Consider the following 24,160-nt stretch of genomic DNA (forward strand, 5'->3'; position numbering starts at 1 on the left):
AGCACAAGAGCCTGAGCTAGGTGTCATCAGAATAGAATAATAGAATATCAGTAGTATATCTCTTGCTAACAATTGAACAGGCTTCAGTTTTTGTAGCACTTTGGACATCCATGCCTCAGTAGTGTTTTGTTCTAGCATTTGGTAGTATATTGTGTGATGTTCAGTGTGGTTTATATGAAATATATCTGAATTTTTTAAAAGCAAAAAAGGACTTCCCTGACTCATGTACATAAAGATAGTGTGACATTTATGTAGAAATTAAAAACTTTGCCTCTGGTTCTTGTTATTTTTTGGCTATATCACATGGTTCGTGGGATCTTAGTTCCCTGACAGAGATCGAACTGTGGCCCTGGGCAGTGAGAGTATGGAGCCCTAACTACTGGGCACCCAGGGAATTCCCTGCCTTTAGTTCTTAAAACACATGGAGTTGTTTTTAATGCAGTAGGAAATAACGATTTAGTGTAATGTTTCTTCATAGTAATAAGGAACTTCTAAAATTTAATTTTGAAAGAGTTCATCCTTTCTTCACTACTCTACGATAGATGTCCCTGACTAAAATTGAAAGTATTTCAATCTGGCAATTTCATCTCTATACCATAAAATAGACTCAGATAAATGGTGAGTAATTTTGATGTGAAGTATTCCATAAGGATTTGCTCAGAAGAGCAGAAGAAAGGTGCTCGCCTAGCCAACTATGGCAAAGCTGGAGAACGAAGGTCAGAGGAGGCCCTTTAAGGTTAAAATATCGACAACTAAAGATTTCAGCCTAAAATGCAAAATAGATGGTTTTAAAAGTTTGATGGTTAGTAGCTGAAAAATCTCAAGAAATACTGACAAACTCCTCAAAATGTCTCAACCTGCTGCAGCCATGCAGGCAGCTCTTAGAAGCCCACTGGGAAATTTCTGTGCACTTCACTTTTGCCTGTTTCTGCCTGTAATGTAATTACCTCCAGAAAGTAACGCCTTCTCCTTTTCTGCCTTCTAAATTTCTCATGAGTTCTCATTGCGAAGCATTAAACTTGAACAATACAAAAAGGAAAAATCTGGAAATGTTTCCAGCCTCACCACTACAAGGAGGGGAAGACTTAGCAATGGGTGATGATGATGCTAAATTCGCAACAGACAGTCTAGTAGTGCATAAGGACAAGAAAGGTGGGGTGGGGTAGGAGGCTGCAAGTCCTAGGAAGAAGGTGAGGGATGTGTGATTCAAAACCACCCCAAATGAGCCCATTTTAGATCAGCTAACCTTGTGTCTCAGCTGGTAAATAATCCCCCAGCAATGCGGGAGACCTAGGTTCGATCCCTGGGTTGGAAAGATCCCCTAGAGAACGGAAAGGCTACCCACTCCAGTGTTCTGGCCTGGAGAATTCCATGGAGTATACAGGTTTCAAAGAGTTGGACACGACTGAGTGACTTTCACTTTTCAAACTGCAGCTGGCCACAGAAGCATGAGTGAGACCAGCCACATCCAGAGAAACCGCCATTCTGAACTGAATCAGCCAAGCCTCAACCAACCCTCAGAATCATAAGTAACATAAACATTTTCTCCAAAAGAAACATCTTTACAAAAACCTCTCATGTCCTCCTCTTAGCACTTTTAGGATCTAACAGTCGAGATCTTTAGCCTCCTTCTAGTTTGGGAGTCTCAGGGGTTATGAAATTGATTATTGGACATTTCCTATAAACATCTTCACTTTATGTCTTCCAACTCACTTTGGTACCTGGTGTCTATCAGATCTTGGTTCCTCAGTTGAAACAGCCAGTTTATTGTCCTGAAACACATTGCCCCCTCTACCAGTGATCATCAGGGTGAGATAGAATGTGTACGTCTGGATAATTCTGATTTGTTAAGTCTCAAGTAAAGAGACATCTTCTCTAGGAAGCTTTTCATGTATCCTCTGCCACTAGGCTGAGCTAACTATTCCTCCTCAGGACACAGTGTCCCGCATACATGACTACAGTCCTTGACAATTCCAATGCAGGAGATGCAGGCTCAATCCCTGGGTCGGGAAGATCCCCTGGAGAAGGAAATGGCAACCCCCTCCACTATTCTTGCCTGGAGAATCCCATGGACAGAGGAGCCTGGCGGGTTACAGTTCATGGGGTTGCAAAGAGTTGGACATGACTGACCAACTAAACAATAACAACAAACCACTCTGGAGTCAGACAGCCAAGTTTCAATCCTTCTTTTCACTGTGATCCTAAAGTGTTCTCCACCTCTTTGAGCCTGAGTTTCTCAATGTGTCTCTGAGGGTTGCTGTCGGGATGAAAGGAGAAGATTTTATCACATAGTAAATTCTTTGACTGGCACCTGAAACAATAGAGGTGACATTTATTTTGTTGTTGATTATCTGCAAGGGTCTTGGAAGAAAGTAAGTGTGGGTTATATTCCTGAAGGACAAGAGAAGTACATTTATTATGTGGGAAGAGAAAAATCGAATATGTTCTGGGGAACTTCCCTGGTGGTTCCACTGCAGGGGATGTGGGTTCGATCTCTGGTTAGGAAACTTAAAAGAGCCTGCATGCCTTGCAGTGTGGCCAAAAAAAAGTAAAATAAAATTATTTTTCTTTCCCTGCAAGTTTTAGCAGGACTCAGGGTCTCTGGATGCCTAGGTGTCTGGGTGCAGGAGGAACCATATTCTCACCAAAATGGAAAATTCTTTAGATACAGGGATGTGAACATTCAAGCACATTTTATAAAACTTTAAAATCTGGGGAAGAGATTTTATGTCCAATTAACCAAGAAAAGAGCAAATTAAGTTCTATAAAGCATATCCCACCTTATTATTCCCCCCAAAAGTATAAGAATACTGTCAATAAAGATTTCTGAGTGACAGCTAAGAAAGGAAGACAAGGGAGCCATGTTTTCAATAATTTATATTTACATATAAAAATAGAATCACAGGGACTGTTTATAAAGGAAGAGTAAATATCAGTTGGAAGAATATGTTCTCTTGCTCAAGAGTTTTCTCAAGGCCCCTTTCATGTCTTTATTTCTCAGGCTATAAATAAAGGGGTTCAACATGGGAGTGACCACTGTGTACATGAGTGAAGAAATTATGTTACTGTCATTGGTGCTGTTTGATGATGGAAGAAAATATACACCAATAATTGCCCCATAGTAGAGAGTCACTACTGAGAGATGAGAGCCACATGTGGACAAGGCTTTGCAGATGCCCTTGGCAGAGGGTACCCGGAGGATAGTGGCCCCAATATGGCCATAAGAAACCAGGATGCATACAAATGGAAGCATAATGGCTGTTAACCCTGCAGTGAAGATTACCAACTGGTTGAGGGAAGTGTCTGAGCAGGACAATTTGAGTAGCGCAGCCAGATCACAGAAGAAGAAGGGGATAGTGTTGTCAGCACAGAATGACAGCCGGGCTAGGAGAAGGGTGTGCAAAAGAGCACAAGCACAAGCAATGACCCAGGATCCAAGCACCAGCGTGACACAGACACTCTGGCTCATGATGGTGGTATAATGCAGAGGGTGGCAGATGGCCACATACCTGTCATAGGCCATTGTAGTGATCAGGAAGCTGTCCAGATCAGCAAGGAGTATGAAAAAACATGTCTGTGAAAGGCACCCTGCATAGGGGATGGATTTGCACTTAGTCTGCATGATCACGAGCATCTTAGGGACAGTGACAGATGAGAAAGTAATATCAGTGAGGGCCAAGTGGCTGAGGAAGAAGTACATGGGGTTGTGGAGGCGAGAGTCCAGCCTGATGAGCAGGAGAATGAGCAGGTTGCCCAGCACTGTGGTCAGGTACATGCACAGGAACAGGGCAAAGAACACGCCCTGCTGCTCTGGCTGGATGGGGATCCCCAGGAGGAGGAACTCGGACACGCTGCTCTGGTTCTCCACGGTCATCTGCTGGAGGGGATTAGTAGGGAAAGTTGAAGGGAAAAGGTGAATGTCTTGGGATACTAAGGTGATCATCGTGGCAGAGCATGATAAAGATGTTCTTTTGATTTAGGGAAGGTCTTCATTGATATTTTCTTATATTTGTACCATATTTTGCTGGATAAATGTAGCAAAAGTGTAGGTTTCTTTCTCAATCTGGTGCCAGACTCTGCGAACGACAATATTTACAGTTAATTTTTGTTAAATACTATCCTTATTCACTGTTCTTATAGCTTCCGTGTAGTAACTGATGTAATATTCTTCAGAATGGGAGCTAGGTAGGCACTATTAATATTATTATTTACACTTTCCAGATGGGGTACCTGAGGCAGACAGTCTCACAGACCCTGAGGTAAGAAGGGAAACTGGGATTTGGACCCAAGCATGTCACTAGGAGTCGGACACGACTGAGCGACTTCACTTTCACTTTTCACTTTCATGCACTGGAGAAGGAAATGGCAACCCACTCCAGTGTTCTTGCCTGGAGAATCCCAGGGATGGGGGAGCCTGGTGGGCTGCCATCTATGGGGTCGCACAGAGTCGGACATGACTGAAGTGACTTAGCAGCAGCAGCAGCAGCAGCATGTTGACTTCAGAATTTGTTCTCTGGAAGCAAAACAAATTATTTGACATCAGAAATCTCTTTGCCCTTCATAATTTTGTATGTAATAATATGTTTAATTCTGCATCCTCTTCTTTTGTACACCCTCCATGATTACTTCTAATTTGTTCATTGGTTGTAGACCCAGAATCTATCAAAGACAATTAATGCATACACATTGTAAGTTTGTTGATCAAATACAAGATGTCACATCCAATTAAAATTTAATGGCAGCCTCTTTAAGAAAATTACATCAAGGATCATTGGAGTGCATGTGTCTTTTTTTTTTTTTGATACAATATTTAATCCAAATTAAAAGTTTCCATGTATTTAGAATATCCAGTTTTCTTTCTTTCTTTTTCTTTTTTTTTACTTTACAATGGAGTGCATGTGTCTTTTTGAATTATGACTTTCTCAGCATATATGCCAGTAGTGGGATTGCTAGGTTATATGGTAGTTCTATTTCTAGTTTCTTAAAGAACCTCCATACTGTCTTCCATAGTGGCTGGATCAATTCATATTCCCACCAACAGTGCAGGAGTGTTCCCTTTTTCCCCACATCGTCTCCAGCACTTATTGTTTGTAGATTTTTTGATGATGGCCATTCTGACCAATGTGAGGTGCAGATATAGGGAACAGACTTGTAAACACAGCAGGAGAAGGAGAGGGTTGGATGAAACTGAGAGTAGCACTGACATATATACATTAGCATGTGCAAAACAGCACAGGGAGCTCAGCTTGGTACTCCGTGATAGAGCGGTGGAATGGGGTGTGGGAGGAGGCTCAGGAGGGAGGGGATATATGTATACTTACAGGTGATTCATGTTGTTGTAGAGCAGAAACTAGCACAACACTGTAAAGCAGCTATCCTCCAATTAAAAAATAATAAATACATTTTAAAATACTAGTGTGAAGGAGGAAACAGATCAGCAACAGGGCTGCCACTGTTGGGGAATTGGGTGAGGAGCGTGCTGTGATGGGGGAAGAATAAACAGTGGTTTGGGAACAACCAGCAGGTTGTTAAAAGGTTGGACAAGAAAAAAACCAGAAACTTACATAAGGTCTTGTTCAAGACCCAGGCTTAATCCTAATCATTCAGGGGCCCCATGTTATTTATTTGCTATACAGTATGACAATCAAATAACACTCTAAAAGCCAAATGTAATTTTTAAAAGGAATTCTAGTCTTTTCCAGTGTCTCTAAAATACCCTATGAGATATTTATCTACTTACCCAAATCAGTATTTATTCAAATTTCTATGAATATTTTAAAAAGAGAAGGTAAAAATTCACTACAGCCTATCAAACATTATTATAAAGCTATACCAGTTACAACAAATGATATACCTTCAGAAGCACAGATCAGTAAGGCAGTGGAGAGGAACAGAGAGTCTAGAAACAAAGACACATTTATAATGAGGACATGGCCTCATCATCGCTCTGTCAACTGGATTCCAAAGGACACCATGTACCACCACTTCCCCACCACCAGCTGAGTGAAGGAACAGTGTATTAACAAACCAACCTAATCCAGTAGCTGAAAATCCATGTCAAATGATGTGATTTCAATGATTACAGCAAAGGAGCCAATGATTTCCCAATAATGTGGGAATGAGATGTCAGATTACCATATCTAAGAATTCTTTACCTTTAAGTCTCTTGAGAAACCTATATGCAGGTCAGGAAGCAACAGTTAGAACTGGACATGGAACAACAGACTGGTTCCAAATAGGAAAAGGAGTATGTCAGGGCTCTATATTGTCACCCTGCTTATTTAACTTATACACAGTACATCATGAGAAACACTAGGCTGGAAGAAGCACAAGCTGGAATCAAGATTGCCGGGAGAAATATCAATAACCTCAGATATGCAGATGACACCACCCTTATGGCAGAAAATGAAAAGGAACTAAAAATCCTCTTGATGAAAGTGAAAGAGGAGAGTGAAAAAGTTGGCTTAAAGCTCAACATTCAGAAAACTAAGATTATGGCATCTGGTCCCATCACTTCATGGGAAATAGATGGGGAAACAGTGGAAACAGTGTCAGACTTTATTTTTTTGGGCTCCAAAATCACTGCAGATGGTGATTGCAGCCATGAAATGAAAAGATGCTTACTCCTTGGAGAGAAAGTTATGACCTACCTAGATAGCATATTTAAAAGCAGAGACATTACTTTGCCAACAAAGGTCCATCTAGTCAAGGCTATGGTTTTTCCAGTGGTCATGTATGGATGTGAGAGTTGGACTGTGAAGAAGGCTGAGTGCCGAAGAATTGATGCTTTTGAACTGTGGTGTTGGAGAAGACTCTTGAGAGTCCCTTGGACTGCAAGGAGATCCAACCAGTCCATCCTAAAGGAGACCAGTCCTGGGTGTTCATTGGAGGGACTGATGGTGAAGCTGAAACTCCAGTACTTTGGCCACCTCATGCGAAGAGTTGACTCATTGGAAAAGACTCTGATGCTGGGAGGGATTGGGGGCAGGAGGAGAAGGGGACAACAGAAGATGAGATGGCTGGATGGCATCACTGACTTGATGCACATGAGTTTGAGTGAACTCCGGGAGTTGGTGATGGACAGGGAGGCCTGGCATGCTGCAATTCATGGGGTTGCAAAGAGTTGGACACAACTGAGCGACTGAACTGAACTGAACTGAAGTCTCCCAGAAACAGATGAAATATAGTTTGCTACTTAGTCCTAGAGGCAGAAGCTTTTCTGGCCAGATTTCTAGCACCTCGGACCCAACCCCAACCCCCAAATCTTCATGGAGTGTGGGAAATGAGCAGTGCAGTACTCTTTCTAATATTCCCAAGATTCAGATTTTGGGGAACAGTTTTTCTTGGGGGAACATGCAGAGTTATGCCTGTGTAGTGTGATTTGCAGATCAACATTGAAACTTCTGTATCTCTACCCAGAATTCCACCCTTCACAGGCTGCTGGTACCTAAAATTCTTTCAGTTAGATAAAAACTTAAAGGTTCCAATTATAGATTAGGTTTAGAAATAAGTAATCCTGGGAGAGAGAGCCATAGGGATTCATTGAGACAGAATGACTGGAAATTGTTCATATTTGGGGGCCAGATTTGGGTGGCTGAACAAGGGCACTGACCTCTTCAGACAAACTGAGGAGGGATAAAGTGGGGAAGTGTAGGAAGAATAAGAGTAGAGGCTGTAGACACTGAGGGTCAGTTTACTGTCTTTCCAGTTTGGCTGAATGTATACCATAGGGCTAGAGATAGCCAGATTGTTAACAAAATCTGATCTGGCACTTGATTTGCACCAGGTGATTTTCAAATACTCTTTACTTCTTCCCTAAACTTTTCAAAATAGGTATTCAGATCCTCATTAGAGAGGTGAGCATTGAATACAAAGGTATTCAGATCCTCATTAGAGAGGTGAGCATTGAGACTCAGTGATAAAACTTGCCCAGTCTTATAGCACTAGTATATGGTGACCCTGGGATTTGATCCCACGTCTACCTGGCTTCAAAAATCATATTCTTCCCACTGTATTACATGCCTTCATTAACTATATCCTCAGATAAGACAGTACTTGCTGTCTAAGAATATTCAAGAATACCGGGAATTAAATCAGGAAGTTTGAGGATGAGTAGAAGATTTGTGGTTTCAAGATAAGTGCCTAGATGATCATGTCAACGATACTGATAATAAAATTATAATAACAATCATCTTTTAGCCACATACTTATATAAATATAGATCTTATATTTATAAAAATAATCATCTTATAGCCACATATCTATGTAAATAACATGGACCAGCTGCTGTGATGTACTTTATATCGCATCATATCTAAAAGGACCACAAAAAGGCATCATTCTCACTTAACAGTTGGAAAGTTGGACTTACAAGTGTAAATAATTTGCCATAAATCATTCAGCAAGAAAATGATGGACAGATCATTTGGTTCCATATTTATCTGATTTCAAGCACGTGTTCCCAGTCACCATGCTACAATGACTCCAGAAAAGTCAACTGACAGAAAGGAGACATCTGGATGCATATTCCTCAGTAAAGAGAAAAATGTGAGATCTGTTATTTCCCCCAAAGCTTTTGAGTGGATATACTGCATCAGTCCTTACATAAATAATCAGAAGTGAATAGAGAGACTAGAAGACCAGCTACTGAATTTATAAAGACAACTGCTTATAAAATGAATTTCTCAGGGTCCCAGTACAAAAGCAGATCAAATTCTGATCAGCATTTTTCATAGACTACCTAATTTCTATCAATAAGTGAAAGGTTAAGACAATTATGGTAAACATCTATTGGAAGTAACATCCTGTGGCTGATAAAATGAATTCATTAAACTTATAATATGATTTTTGAAGGAACATAATAGAAAGCTTCCCAGGTGGCACAGTGGTAAAGAATTCATCTGCCAGTGCAGGAGACACAGGACACTTGGGTTCGATTCCTGGGTTGGGAAGATCCCTTGGAGTAGGAAATGATAACCCACTTCAGTATTCTTGCCTGGAAAATTCCATGGACATAGGAGTCTGGCGGGGTACAGTCCATGGGGTCACAAAGAGTCAGACATGACTGAGTAACTGAGCACACACACATGTTTACTACTATTTGCAAAAAAAAAAAAAACAACTGATTATATTATTATTATTAAACCTGGAAGGTTTTGCTCTCAACTTGCATGCATGCCAGATATCCATTGTGAAAAAGAGAACAATTTATTAAAGGGCAAGGTATAAATGCCAAGGAATTATGGTTGTTATGCCTAACTAAGTTATTGAGATGACACAACAAAATTATTAAAGTGCTAAGCACAGTATAATCATCTTCCAGATTTTGTACCAGACCATTCATTCATTCACACACACACACACACACACACACACACACACACTACTGAGTGAAATCTATAAATACCACTCTTACCTAACTCAGGAGTGATGAATTCAGATACTCTGAGCTCAAAGGTATGACATGACCAAAGTGACTTAGCATGCAGCATGCAAGGGTATGAACTAATTTTTAATTTTCTGTCCAAAATACTTTGATCTGGAGAAAGGAAAAAGTCACGCACTCAGTCTTGAAGTGGGAGGAGGTACACTCTTCTTTTCACCAGATCCAAGGCAATGACAAAGGTATCCATTTTTAACAGCTAGGTTGGGACCTAGGAGAACAAGGGTGTCAATTTCTCGCAAGGAATAATTTGGGAGTAATAAATGCACTTTCCTTAACCATTCCCAGTAGACGTATCTTCTCCAGATACTACAGATAGTCGATTCCTTTGGGAATACAAATGAGGACTCATTATTTCAGATTCATTTTAAGAATGTTTGCATCTAGGAATTTATTTAACCCTCTCAATCATTTTTGAGGTAGATAGTAGCTTTCCCATTTTATTGCAATGCATACGTTCTTGGTCGCTCAGTCATTTCTGACTCTGTGTGGCCCCATGGGCTGTAGTCCACCAGGCTTCTCTGTCCATGAGATTTTCCAGACAAGAATACTGGAGTGGGTTTCCATTTCCTCCTCTAAGGGATCTTCCCGACCCAGGGATCAAACCCGCATCTCTTATGTCTCCTGCATTGGCAGGCGGATTCTTTACCACTGAGCCACATGGGTAGCCCTTTATTGAAATGACAGTGGCTCAAAAGAAAATGATCAAATGAGGATTCAAACACAAACAAGCTAACTTCACATCTAAAGCCCTGTTCCATTGCACCATGATGCCTCTCTTCTCACAGTGGGCTCTGAATAGTGTGAATTTCTTCCTTCCACATTCAGTCTGGCACTGGGAGGAAAGTTGCTATTAATACTTGTCTCTGGGGAATAAAGACATTTAACAAAGAATCATTCGTTTCTTCTTCTCAGAAATAGAATTTTTCCTTCTTATAAAAATAATTGTACACCCGTGGCGGATTCATGTTGATGTATGGCAAAACCAATACAATATTGTAAAGTAATTAGCCTCCAATTAAAATGAATAAATTTAAATTTAAAAAAAGATATAAATTATAGACTCTTGACTCTTTTAGAAGAGTCAAGTTCACAGGAGAAGCTGCAACAAGATGGAATGATGGTTCTCAGGGGCTGAGGTTCAAGTGAAATGAGGAGACATAAATCAATAGACATAAAATTTCAGTTAAACAACATGAATAAGTTGTAGAGATCTATAAAATATTGTATCTGTACAACAATATTACACTGTATACTTTAAAACACATTAAGAGAATAAGTCTCATGCTAACTGTTCTTATCACAATAAAATAAACATTAAAAATTAAAAAAAGAAAAAGAAATAATTGACTCCATACAGGGATTTTTGGGTGGTCAGTTGTGACAAATAACAGTAGTTGGCACATAATTAGGGCTTAAAATATATTCTTTAGCCATAAGTATTAGTGTGAGAAGCCATCAGTGTCAGAAATCTACTCCATTCAGACTGGCAAAAATAAAAAAAAAAAAAAAAGAGAAGAGATACAGAATCAAGTGGAGGAGATAGCATTTTACTCAATATTTTCCAACAGTGTTTGTGTACTCATTGATAAAAATATCGTGTAACTACTATGTGTCAAGGGTTTTGTGAGGGACTCTGAATAAAGATTTGAAACCACATTTCTTTTCTCTAGAAGAGCTCCCGATCTACTGAGCAGGAGAGACAAAACAGTGCGTGTCAAGTGTTGTAACAAAAGCAAGTGATGAGAGTTATGGGAGCACAGAGGAAGGGTGCCAAATCCAAATTCAAGGAGTCAAGTAAGGTAGGTTTTAGGAAGTTACAGATAAGCAGAGACCTAAGACAAAAAACAAGTAAAAGATGCCATGAAAGCGTGAAGACAGAGCACTTCAGAGAGAGAAAAATAGAGGAACAGGAAAAGGCATGGAAAAGAGAAAAGGCAAGAAATTCAGGAAACTATTCAGGAAAATTGAAAGGCTGAAATGTACACCTCATCAGGGGATGAAGTTCAGGATGTGGCAAGAGAAATTAGCAGGAATGAATGGTGCAGAACCTTGGAAGTCATGTTGAATTATTTGCACTTTTCTACTCTTTGCCCTGTACTGAAAAAAGCTTTCCTTAGGATTATAATTAGGAAAATGTCGAATTGTGGTATAGTTTTAAAAGATAATAAGTAGTTATAGCTTAGTTTCTATCAACAAGTGAGGGGTAAAAGTCACTGTGGTATACTCCCATTGGAATATTATGTAACTGTTAAACTGATATTTATGAAAATCTTATATGTCATTTTTGAAATAACATAATAGAAAATTTGTATATAGGCATATTTACAACTATTTGCAAAGATGCAGAGTATTATTTTCTTAAAACTAGAATCATGTGCTCCAAAATGTTAAATAAAGTATTTTGTTGTTGAGAGCAGAGACATAAATGTATTTTAAAAATACTTCTGGCCATAATATTTATATAACCCTGCCTTTCCTTTATAAGTATTGAAAGTGTTAGTTTTGTGAACATGGGAAAGGGAGAGTCCAGGAAGAAAAATCCATGGGTTGAGAAACTTTAAGAAGCGGAGAGGGACTTCCCTGGTGGTCCAGTGGTTAAGAATCTACCTGCCAATACAGGGGACACAGGTTCAATCCCTGGTCCAGAAAGACTTAACATGCCACGGGGCCATTAAGTCTGAGAGTCACAACTACTGAAGCCCAAGTGCTTTAGAGCCCGTGCTCTGCAACAAGAGAAGCCGCTGCAATGAGAAGCCCAAGCACTGCAACAAGAGAGTAGCCCTTGCTCACCACAACTAGAGAAAGCCCATATGCAGCAGTGAGGGCCCAGAAGAGCCAAAATTAAATAAGTAAACTAATACAATTATGTAAAGTTTAAAAATAAAATTAAATTAAAAAAAAAAAAAGAAGAGAAATGCAGGTTGAATAAAAGACCGTCAAAGATCATCTCAAGCTGTAAACACCACTTTGTCCTGCGTACCTCACTCCTAACGATCGCTAGTGGCACAACAAATGATCATCTTCTTCAAAAAGTCAATTTCAAAGAATCTTAAGCTGTTAAATTTTGAGTCAACTTTTCTGGGTCGTGTGTGTCAACATCCTTTCCCATTTCCAAGTTTGTTTCTGTTGCGGGTTATGTTTCATCTATTTTCTTTCCTTCTTCCCCTCCTTCCTTCTTTCTTCCCTTCTTTTTTTCCTTCCTTGAGAATTGTTTTTATTTGATGTAACCAAACCTAAGTTTGTCAAGAAAGCAACAAAACCTCTAAAGAAAAAACTGCCTCTTGCCAGTTTGCATTGCATGATGACCACTAGAGAGATTAAACACAAAATCATTTCCTTTGGGTTACCTGGTGGGTATAGCCCAATAAAAGCCTTTTGAGTGGGATAGAGTTCTAAGTTCTCAGACACCACTTGGTCATTTGGCTACCTGGACCTCACTGGAACCAGTAATTTTTTTAAAAATAACTCTCTGGAGTTTATCTTACACCAAAATGTGAATAAAGCTGGGAAACAGAAGCTGAAACAGAAAGAAGACTGAGGGTGCCTGAGATTCTTCCTCCATTGGTTCATTCTATAAGATTCCAACACAAACATCCTTCCCATGGGACAGATTTCCTAGAGGAACCAAGGGGGAAATTGGGCAATTAACCCAAGTCTGACGGACATCTTTAAACTGTAAACTACAAGTTCATTTCCCCATCCCCTAGGGTTCCTTCCTTGGCTAGTTATACTTCTCAGTTCATAAATGTGGGGCTGGTAGACAGGAGTGAGAGTCTGAGCTTATAGCTTTTGTTTTTGATGCTCAAGAAATGTTGATGGCTTTGGAAGCTGATATTCAGGTCCCCTAAAGACAATCTCAGGACATATTTATCCACCTCACACTGGGTCATAAATGCACTTAAGGTCAGTACTGGGGACAGAATGGATATTTTTTTTTCTATGCAATACGTAAGTTAAAATATGGGTATGGATGAGGAGAAATCAGAAAGCTGATTTGGGCATGGAAAAGGGAAAGAGAAAATAAGAGAGAGTATGGAGAAGGAATAGAGACTTGGAGTGTCAAAGAATGAAGATGCAGAGGCAGAGAGAGTAAGAACTGAGAGAGAAAGTAGGAGAAAATGAAAGAAAAATAAAGTGAAGGTGGGAACAGGAAGAGAGAAAAAAGCAAAAGGAGAAAAGTGAATCAAGAGATAAAACAGAGATTCAGAGAAGCAGAGTCTTTCAGGAGGAATTCTACTTGCTTTGGGTCCTGACAGAGTCCAGTTGCTGAATGCAGGAGAACGGATGTTTCTGAGTCGCCATTGTGACCAATGGCAAATGCTTCCAATGAGATAGTAACCTCATGTCCTTACATACTAGGTAGGAGTTTGTTCTGTGAAGCTATTGTTTTTTGTGGTATACAAGGTGAAAGTTAGGGAAGGACCCAGGGATTTTGTTTCACTTTGGTACCCAAATAACCAAAGTATTTGAGTATGTTTGAAATCCTCCCATTATTGGTATAACTGTTTCTTATTTCCACTCAAAGAAATTGCCACAAATTTAGTAACTTAAAAAGCCCACATATTTATTGTCTTACAGCTCTGAAGGTCTTTGACTTGTTGGCATTTCTCCTGAAGACTCTAAAGGAGAATTGTCTCCATGCCTTTTCCAGCTCCCAGAAGACACTTGCATTCATTGCTTGTAGCCCTTCCTCCATCTTCTATGCCAGGAGCATAATGTCTTAAAATCTCTGACAAACTTCAGCTTGCCACTTCTACATTTAAAGACACCTGTGGGCCCACAAGATAATCCAGGGTAATCTTGTATTAAATCAGATGATTAGCAGCCTCAATTCCACCTGTAGCTTAATTCCTCTCTTGCCATAGACACAGGTTCTGGGTACTAGAACATGGACATCTTTGCAGGTTACTATTTCTGCTTACAATCACCAACTAGAAAGTGTATTAAAAGACAGGACCATCTAATAAGGAGATGAAAGTTTGGGATACAGCTAATATTTCACTTATTTTGGCATCTTTTGATAATAGTCCTTATTTTTTAATGAGATGTTATTATGTTGCATAGAGAGGAAAGGGAATGTATTAAAAATGATATACTTTGTATATATAGGGCTTCCCTTATAGCTCAGTTGGTAAAGAATCCACCTGCAATCCAGGAGACCCCGTTCAATTCCTGGGTTGGGAAGATCTTCTGGAGAAGGGATAGGCTACCCACTCCAGTATTTTTGGCCTTCCCTTGTCTGCCTGCAATGCGGGGGACCTGGGTTTGATCCCTGGGTTGGGAAGATCCCCTGGAGAAGGGAAAGGCTACCCACTCCAGTTTTCTGGCCTGGAGAATTCCATGGACTGTACTTTGTACACTTTGTATATATGATGCTACATCATCCCTTAGCCTTCTGTCTAGAAAATAAACCGTAAATAAATTTGCATTAAATATTTGCTGGGAGTCCGATTGGTCTTTGATTTCTTAACATAACATAGGATCCCAGAGAATGTACAAGCACCAAAGAGGAGGGAGTCTAAATGACATCAAATGGAAATCTGTCTTTCCAGGAAACATGGAACAGAGATGTCAGCAAGGTTGAGGATGATGGGGATGAGGAAGAAGAGATTGGAAATGTAGGAGACACACATAGATTTCTTAGGGTCTCTAAACCATATTAAGGTTGTTTCACTTCATCATAAGATCCATGGGAATCCTTTGAGAATTTTTAAACAGGGGAAGTCATCTAGGTTTTCAAAAAAGGAATATAGGTTTTTAAAAGAATCTCTCTTTGGCTGCAGGAGGGAGAATGGATTAACATAATCCAGAGTTTCTTAAGGACGCTCTCTGAATTGAAAAAAATACAAAATATGTGTATATGATGAGTGCTCTTTAGCAAATACAATACTTTTTTTATCCTTTCATATGAAAAAGATAACTCCCATACAAAATTTAACAGTGATTGTTGAAGTCAATTCTTCTAAAGGTTGCTGTGCAATGGTTGATGATCCTCACCACAGAGCACTCATGGGGCAGTAAAATGGCTGTGTCATCATGTACTCACCCTCAGCGACACAGATACATGAATGCTATTTTGCTAGTGAATCAAGAAAAGATGGCTCTCTTTAACGTCCCTCGTCGGTAATTTTTTCTAATTCCCTTATGTGTCAACGTATAAGGAGTATATAAGAAATATGTTGTTTCCTACTTCCCAAAATCAGATATATATTTTTTACATGACTGATAAAATTATTTCAGAGACCTTCATATTCTCAACCATTCTTCATCTGCAGCAGACAGGAGAGGAGCATGAGGAGGGAGAACCAGAGCAGTGCGTCCGAGTTCCTCCTCCTGGGGCTCCCCATCCAGCCAGAGCAGCAGGGCGTGTTCTTCGCCCTGTTCCTGGGCATGTACCTGACCACGGTGCTGGGCAACCTGCTCATCCTCCTGCTCATCAGGCTGGACCCTCGCCTGCACACCCCCATGTACTTCTTCCTCAGTCACTTGGCCCTCACTGACGTCTCCTTCTCATCTGTCACTGTCCCTAACATGCTAATGAGCATGCAAACCCAGGATCAATCCATGCCCTATGCAGGGTGCATAGCACAAATGTATTTTTTCATATTTTTTACTGATCTGGACAGCTTCCTTATTACCTCCATGGCGTATGACCGCTATGTTGCTGTATGTCGCCCCCTTCACTACACCACCATCATGAGGCAGGAGCTGTGTGCCTTCCTAGTGGCCGGATCCTGGATCCTGTCTGGTGCCAGCTCCCTTTCTCACACTCTCCTCCTGACCCAATTATCCTTCTGTGCTGACAACACCATCCCCCATTTCTTCTGTGACCTTGGTACTCTGCTCAAATTGTCCTGCTCAGACATCTTCCTCAATGAGTTGGTCATGTTCACAGTAGGCGTGGTGGTCATTACTCTGCCATTCACATGTATCCTGGTATCTTATGGGTACATCGGGGCCACCATCCTAAGGGTCCCTTCAACCAAGGGGATCTGCAAAGCATTGTCCACGTGTGGCGCCCATCTCTCTGTAGTGACTCTGTACTATGGGTCAATATTTGGGCAGTACCTCTTCCCAACACTGAGTGATTTCATTGACAAGGACATCATTGTGGCTCTCATGTACACGGTGGTCACACCCATGTTGAACCCCTTTATCTACAGCCTTAGGAACAAGGACATAAAAGGGGCCCTGGGCAAACTCTGCAGTAGAGCAATGTTTTTCTTACAGTGACACCCAACTTTTATTTAAATCAGAACCTCATTTTGATTCATCTCTTGTATTGGATTTTTCCATTTGAATATAACTCAAAGCTTTAATGTCGCCAAACCCTAAGAAAAATGATGGCATGTTGTATTTACTTGACAAATGTTCATTGACCAGAATTTCATTCCCTTATTAGCAGTACTCTCCTGGTGTGGAGAAAAAGGAAACCTCTGCACTGTTGGTAGAAATGTAAGTTGGTTCAGTAAGTATGGAAAACAGGATGGAGGTTTCCCAGAATTTCCATATGATTTAGCAATCCCACTCCTGGGCATATATCCAAACAAAACTGTAATTCAAAAAGATATATGCACCCCTGTCATGTTCATAGCAACACTATTCACAATAGCCAAGACATAGAAACAACCTAAATGTCCAGCAATGTTTAGATGAAGGGATAAAGAAGATATGGTATATATATATATATATATATATATATATATATATATATACATTGGAGTACTACTCAGCCATAAAAAGAATGAAATAACACCAGTAACAGCAACATGGATGGGCCTAGAGATTATCAATTGTACTTACATGAAGTAACTCAGAAAGAGAAAGACAAATACATATGCTACCTTTTATACATGGAATCTAAAATATAACACAAATGAACTTATTTATGAAACAGAAACAGACTCGCGGACATAGAGAACAGACTTTTGGTTGCCAAGGAGAAGAGAAATGGGGGGAGAGATGGACCAGAGGGTTAGCAGATGTAAACTACTATGTATAGAATGGATAAACAGCCATGTCCTATTATATAGCACAGAGAACTATGTTCAGTACCCTATGATAAACCATATAGTAAAGAATATTTTTTTAAATGTGTATCTATGCATAACTGAATTACTTTGCTGTACAGCAGGGATTAACGTGACATTGTAAATCAACTATACTTCAATAAAAAATTTTTTAAAAACCCAGTACTCTCCTTTGGAAACAACTTTTGATCAGAAAATGCTATATTAATTTTATTACTTATTTCTACAACTTGGGGGCATTAACAATACAAAAATATACAGGTCATTTAGTTATCTTTTATTTGAGGAGAATTTTGGAAACCGATATATTTTAAGCCCATAGTTTCAGGATTTCACACCCCAAGAATCTAAAGAATTACCTATATTATTACACTACACTCTTATGCAGACAATGCAGGATTTTCTTTTTGTCTTTATGGGTCTATTAAATCATAGAACCCAAACTGTCACTTAAATAAAAGGAAATGCATAACTTTCTGCCTGTGGTATAAAATGTTACAAAAATAACTCTGATGATAGGGGAACCTGGAGGAGATCCAGACTGGCCAGGAAGTTCCCCTTTGCCAGCACAGTGTGGTTGACATTGATTAGCCCCCAAACACAATCAGCAATGAAAGCACACTTAGTGCTGGCCTCCTTTGTATGTATACTGAAATGCACTAGATTATCCCAGTGCATAATCTCTGAAAACATCATTGACTTTTGTTAATATCACTGCAGATTCAGCACTCTCTATCCTTCCTGGACTTCTTGCTTTCCCAAATAAAGAATGAAAGCAAGGCTTTTCAAACTTTAACATGCCTAAGAGTTCCTGAAAAGCTTGTTAAAACAGAGATTCTTGAATCTATCTCCATGAATTTCAATTATGTAGTTGTGGGACGAAATCCAAGAATTTGCATTTCTAACAAGCCCCCACACGATGTGGACACTGCAGATTTGTGAACAATGATTTGAAGATCAGTGAAAAACTAAACTATGAAAGTGTGGGATGCAGGTTTATAACATCTTCCAAGAATTCTTTTTTTTTTTTTATTTAATTTTATTTAATTTTATTTGGGTAGAGTGAAACAAGAGAACACTTGGATTTTTTGGGGAATAGAGGAATCAGTGGTTCATGGTGATATTTTCAGATTAATTCTAGCTAGAGTAAATTCCTTTTTTCAATTTCTAATAGAAGAGGATCTTTCCTGAGCTATCAGATTCTCTTCTCTCTTTCACACTCACTACAGACATATCAGACACTGCTGACTGTATATTCAATGAAAAAAACCCAAAGCTTTGAAAAAAATTGCATCCTGTGTTCATTGGTAGCTTCTTGTTTACATTAAGCTACGTGGAATTTCAGTGTGACTTGCAACTTTGCTAATGTCACTCAAAAACATTTTAATATTTTATTTTTTAATTCATTTTTCATTTGGAGGAACACTGCTTTACAAGGTTGTGTTGGTTTCTGCTGTACAACAATGCTAATCAGCCATAATTATACATGTATGCCTTCCCTCCTCTACCCCATTTTAATATTTTAAACTAACAGCTATTTCACGTATGCTGCCAAAAACCGTACATCTGTTATAAAGAATTAGTTGATTTCAGAGCATCTGTACCTCCACAAAGGGACCTTTGAGTTCTTTTTTAATAATTAATTATTTTTGGCTATGCTGGGTCTTCATCGCTTTGCATGGGCTTTCTCTAGTTGCAGCAATCAGGGTCTATGCTGTAGTTGTGGTGTGCAGGTTTCCCATTGCGGTAACTTCTCTTGTTGCAAAGTACAGGCTCTACGCACATGGGCTTCAGCAGTCGTGGCTCAGGTGCTAAGTGGCTCAGGAGCTTAGTTGCTCCAGGGCAGGTGGAATCTTCCCAGACTAGGGATCAAACCAGTGTCCCCTGTATTGGCAGGCAGATTCTTATCCACTGGACCACCAGGGAAGTCCCATTTGAGTTCTTGACAGGACACTAAAAATGTTTTGTTGTATGATGCTATTCATGTTTAAAAGCCCTCATCTACCTTGCCATGTTTCTTTTTTTTTTTTCCTTCTTTTTATTTATTTTTTTAATATATTTTTTTAAATTTTATTTTATTTTTAAACTTTACATAATTGTATTAGTTTTGCCAAATATCAAAATGAATCCACCACAGGTATACATGTGTTCCCCATCCTGAACCCTCCTCCCTCTCCATACCATCCCTCTGGGTCGTCCCAGTGCACTAGCCCCAAGCATCCAGTATTGTGCATCAAACCTGGACTGGCATCTCGTTTCATACATGATATTTTACATGTTTCAAGGCCATTATCCCAAATCTTCCAACCCTCTCCCTCTCCCACAGAGTCCATAAGACTGTTCTATACATCAGTGTCTCTTTTGCTGTCTCGTACACAGGGTTATTATTACCATCTTTCTAAATTCCATATATATGCGTTGGTATACTGTATCGGTGTTTTTCCTTCTGGCTTACTTCACTCTGTATAATAGGCACAGCACAAAGGATAGGACTTATCTTGAATCCAATATTACAGGCATTGTAATACCTGTAATACCCATCTTTTCCTGTTCTCTTTGTGTGTATGTGTCTGCCCTATGTAAAATGCAATATGTTTATCCAATTTTGTACATAAATATAAGACTAATTAGTATGTAACCAGCATCTGGAGTGACATTTAAGGCTAAGGTGATGTCCCCAACTCTAGTCTGAGGTATGAAGATGGAAGTCAGAAATTTTGGTAGAAGCTTAATATTTGATACACATTAGTATATTTTGATATTTCATTCTTTAAGCTCTGATTTAGGTAATCCCTTAGGTGAATGGGGCTTCCCTGGTGGCTCAGAGGTTAAAGTGTCTGCCTGCAATGCGGGAGACCTGGATTCAATCCCTGGGTCAGGAAGATCCCCTGGAGAAGGAAATGGCACCCCACTCCAGTATTCTTGCCTGGAGAATCCCATGGACGGAGGAGCCTGGTGGGCTACAGTCCACGGGGTCACGGAGTCGGACACGACTGAGCGACTTCACTTTCACTTTTAGGTGAATGAAGACAATCTGGCTTTGTTGTCTCTCTTTCCAGGGAGTTCAACCTAGACTTCCATTCTTCATGTATTTTTATGGATATTTTCTTTTTTTTAATTTAAATTTATTTATTTTAATTAGAGGCTAATTACTTTACAATATTGTATTGGTTTTGCCATACATCAACATGAATCCGCCACGGGTGTACACGTGTTCCCAATCCTGAACCCCCCTCCCACCTCCCTCCCCATACCATCCCTCTGGGTCACCCCAGTGCACCAGCCCCAAGCTTCCTGTATCCTGCATTGAACCTGGACTGGCGATTCGTTTCTTATATGGGTATTTTCAAAGTTCATGCTTCTCTTTTCAAATGAGCAAGCCACAGGCACTGGGGAACTAAGACAATGGAGCTCTTTAAAATAGATGCTTTGGAGATATGAAAGTAACCTTGATCAGACAACTGACACAAGACATTTCAAGTGTAATATAATTGTTAATAAAGTTTCACAATGAATCATTGTGTTAATTCAATAAGAGATCAACTAAAACTTAAAAATTTTAAGTGGATTGATGTATTGATGCTGTGTACATTCTATGTATTGATATGTATAGAGGCAGAAATGTAGATATTACAATACAATAAAACTAAATTATTATAGAAAAGGAAAGCTATAAAATACCATGTAAAATAAGTCCCATTTATGTAAACATAAAATGTTATGAATAAAAACCATTTTAGAAGGATAAAAAATGAATAACAGAAGTGTGAAGTACTTTGTATCCTTTGTTTTCATGTCTATGTTACTATATTTGGATTTCCATCATAAAGCAGATTTAATTTTAAAAGCAGCAAATCAAAAAAGAATTTCCACTTAGGAGAAAAATCCCTCTTCACTTCCCAAGCTGTGACTTAACTAGGAGAAGCAGTAAGCTGGAATAAATACTCAGAAAATATATGATGGATTGAATTGCATTTGTTTCTAGTTATTCTCTCGTCCTAGTGATTCTTTACATAAATAGTGAATTCTAGTTATTATTAATGATAGCTCTTGTGTATTAAAATGAGCAATTAACATCACTAGTAGAACTTAAGTTTCTAGTCTTATTTCCTGAGAAACTATTAGTTCTTTTTTAAACAGCTTTATTGAGGTATATTTGACATATAAACATTGTATGTATTTAAAATGTACAGCTTGATATTTTGGTAGGTATATGTTGGAAATCGTCACCATAGTCAAGTTAATTAATGTATTTATCACCTCCATATAATGGCCATTTTATTTTTGTATGTTTGGTGAGAAGACTTAATTCAAGAGCCACCTTCATAGTACATGACAAGCGCACAATACAGTGTCATTCACTATAGTCATCTTGCCGAATATTTGATCTCAAAAAACTCACTCATCTTGCATAACTGGAACCTTGTACATTATGCTAGGTGAAATAAGTCAGACACAGAAATACAAATACTGTATGATTTCACTTCCTTGTGGAATCTAACACGGTCAAATCATAGAAGCAGAGAATAGAAGGGTGGTTGCCAAGGGCCCAATGAAAGAATGGAAATGCCTTCTTTGTTAAACACCTAATTTTTTAATGTCTTGATAACTTTCCCTTAAGTCAGTCTGAAACTAGTGGAGTCATTCAAATGATGGAGTTCAGTTCAGTTCAGTCGCTCAGTCGTGTCCAACTCTTTGCGACCCCATGAATCGCAGCACGCCAGGCCTCCCTGTCCATCACCAACTCCCAGAGTTCACTCAGACTCACGTCCATCGAGTCAGTGATGCCATCCAACCACCTCATCCCCTTCTCCTCCTGCCCCCAATCCCTCCCAGCATCAGAGTCTTTTCCAATGAGTCAACTCTTCGCATGAGGTGGCCAAAGTACTGGAGTTTCAGCTTTAGCATCATTCCTTCCAAGGAAATCCCAGGGCTGATCTCCTTTAGGATGGACTGGTTGGATCTCCTTGCAGTCCAAGGGACTCTCAAGAGTCTTCTGCAACACCACAGTTCAAAAGCATCAATTCTTCGGTGCTCAGCCTTCTTCACAGTCCAACTCTCACATCCATACATGAACACAGGAAAAACCATAGCCTTGACTAGACGGACCTTTGTTGGCAAAGTAATGTCTCTGCTTTTGAATATGCTATCTAGGTTGGTCATAATTTTCCTTCCAAGGAGTAAGCAACTTTTAATTTCATGGCTGCAGTCACCATCTGCAGTGATTTTGGAGCCCCCAAAAATAAAGTTTGACACTGTTTCCACTGTTTCCCCATATATTTCCCATGAAGTGATGGAGAGCAGGGGCTAATTCAGATACCAGGATTGGCCATCACTGTCATGATAAAAAGATGGTTTTCCCACTGCCGAAGAGTTTACTCAAAGCCTCATTCATATCTTTATTCCTCAAGCTGTATATGAAAGGGTTCAGCATGGGAATAATCACCATATAGAGAATGGCAGCCTTGCTCTCCCTCTCCGCAGAGTGAGTTGATGGAGGAAGTAAATACACACCCATAAGAGACCCATAGAAGAGCAGGACCACTGTGAGGTGAGAACTGCACATCGAGAAGGCCTTCCACCGCCCTCCAGGAGATGAGATGCCAAACACAGCCCAGGAAATGCGGACATAGGAGAGGACAATCAGCAGGAGGGGAGCAGTGAGGAACATGAGGCCCATGGTGATGATCATCAGCTCGTTAATGCGGGTATCTGAGCAGGCAAGCTTCAGGAGAGCACTGGGATCACAGTAGAAGTGGGGAATGGCCTTGTGGGCACAGAAGGCCACACGGGTCAGCAATAGTGTGTGTGTCAGTGCAGGACAGTTGGTTAGCGCCCAGCATATGCTCAACATTAGTGCACAGAGCTGGGGACTCATAGCTGTGCTGTAATGAAGTGGCTGACAGATGGCCACATAGCGGTCATATGCCATCACTGCCAGAAGTAAGTTGTCAAGGCCACCAAACACGAGGAGAAAATACAGCTGTGCAAAGCACCCAGAATAGGAGATGCTCTGACTCTGAGTATGCATGTTGACCAGCATTTTGGGGATGGAGGCAGAAGTGAAGCAGGCGTCTGTTATTGATAGGTTGGCCAGAAAGAAGTACATGGGAGTATGGAGGTGAGGGTCAGAGGTGATGGCCAGGATGATGAGCAGGTTTCCCATCATAGTGACCAGGTACATGCCCAGGAAGATGACGAACAGGAGAGTTTGCTCCTCTGGCCGCTCAGAGATCCCTAGAAGGAGGAAGTCTGAAAGGGTGGTTTGGTTCACTCTGCTTGGTTTTCCCATCCTTTGTAGTTTTGCTATCTGTGCAGATAAAACCCTTCCACGTGTCAATATTTAAGTATTAGATCAATTCACAGATAATATCTGTGTAGCCCAAACTGTTCCAGGAAAAAAAGAAGTGGTCCTTGCCCATGAGAATCTCTGGATGCCATTATGATGTGAGAGAAAACACACATGGGACTTTAGAGAACAGGCAAACCAATACCCATGCAAACTGAACCATGCCTTCATAGCTGTATATAATAGGGTCCTTAGGAAAGTGATCAGTTTGACCAGAGAAGTCCATGTTGGAAATTGGAGGAGATAAGAATTGAGCATATCCTTAAAGGCAAGATTGGAAAAGTCACTTTTGCTCACCAAGTAAAAAGGAAATGCATGATCTTCCTTGCTGCCCCT

General features: G+C 39.9%; 3 protein-coding genes across 3 annotated transcripts; 1 reads left to right on the top strand and 2 right to left on the bottom strand.

Annotated features, from left to right (window-relative positions):
* Positions 1 to 2,914: 2,914 nt before the first annotated feature.
* Positions 2,915 to 4,078, bottom strand: LOC109565627 (olfactory receptor 1J1-like). Its single transcript, XM_019969531.2, has one exon. The coding sequence runs from the start codon at positions 3,941 to 3,943 to the stop codon at positions 2,933 to 2,935; it is 1,011 nt and encodes a 336-aa protein (XP_019825090.2). The 5' UTR covers positions 3,944 to 4,078; the 3' UTR covers positions 2,915 to 2,932.
* An 11,630-nt stretch (positions 4,079 to 15,708) lies between these two features.
* Positions 15,709 to 16,678, top strand: LOC109565628 (olfactory receptor 1J2-like). Its single transcript, XM_019969532.2, has one exon. The coding sequence runs from the start codon at positions 15,737 to 15,739 to the stop codon at positions 16,676 to 16,678; it is 942 nt and encodes a 313-aa protein (XP_019825091.2). The 5' UTR covers positions 15,709 to 15,736.
* Positions 16,679 to 22,486: 5,808 nt separating this feature from the next.
* LOC109565630 (olfactory receptor 1N2) lies at positions 22,487 to 23,893 on the bottom strand. The gene has a single exon (XM_019969533.2). The coding sequence runs from the start codon at positions 23,765 to 23,767 to the stop codon at positions 22,814 to 22,816; it is 954 nt and encodes a 317-aa protein (XP_019825092.2). The 5' UTR covers positions 23,768 to 23,893; the 3' UTR covers positions 22,487 to 22,813.
* Positions 23,894 to 24,160: the final 267 nt, after the last annotated feature.

This window comes from Bos indicus, chromosome 11, assembly GCF_029378745.1.
Source record: "Bos indicus isolate NIAB-ARS_2022 breed Sahiwal x Tharparkar chromosome 11, NIAB-ARS_B.indTharparkar_mat_pri_1.0, whole genome shotgun sequence".
Taxonomy (NCBI): domain Eukaryota; kingdom Metazoa; phylum Chordata; class Mammalia; order Artiodactyla; family Bovidae; genus Bos; species Bos indicus.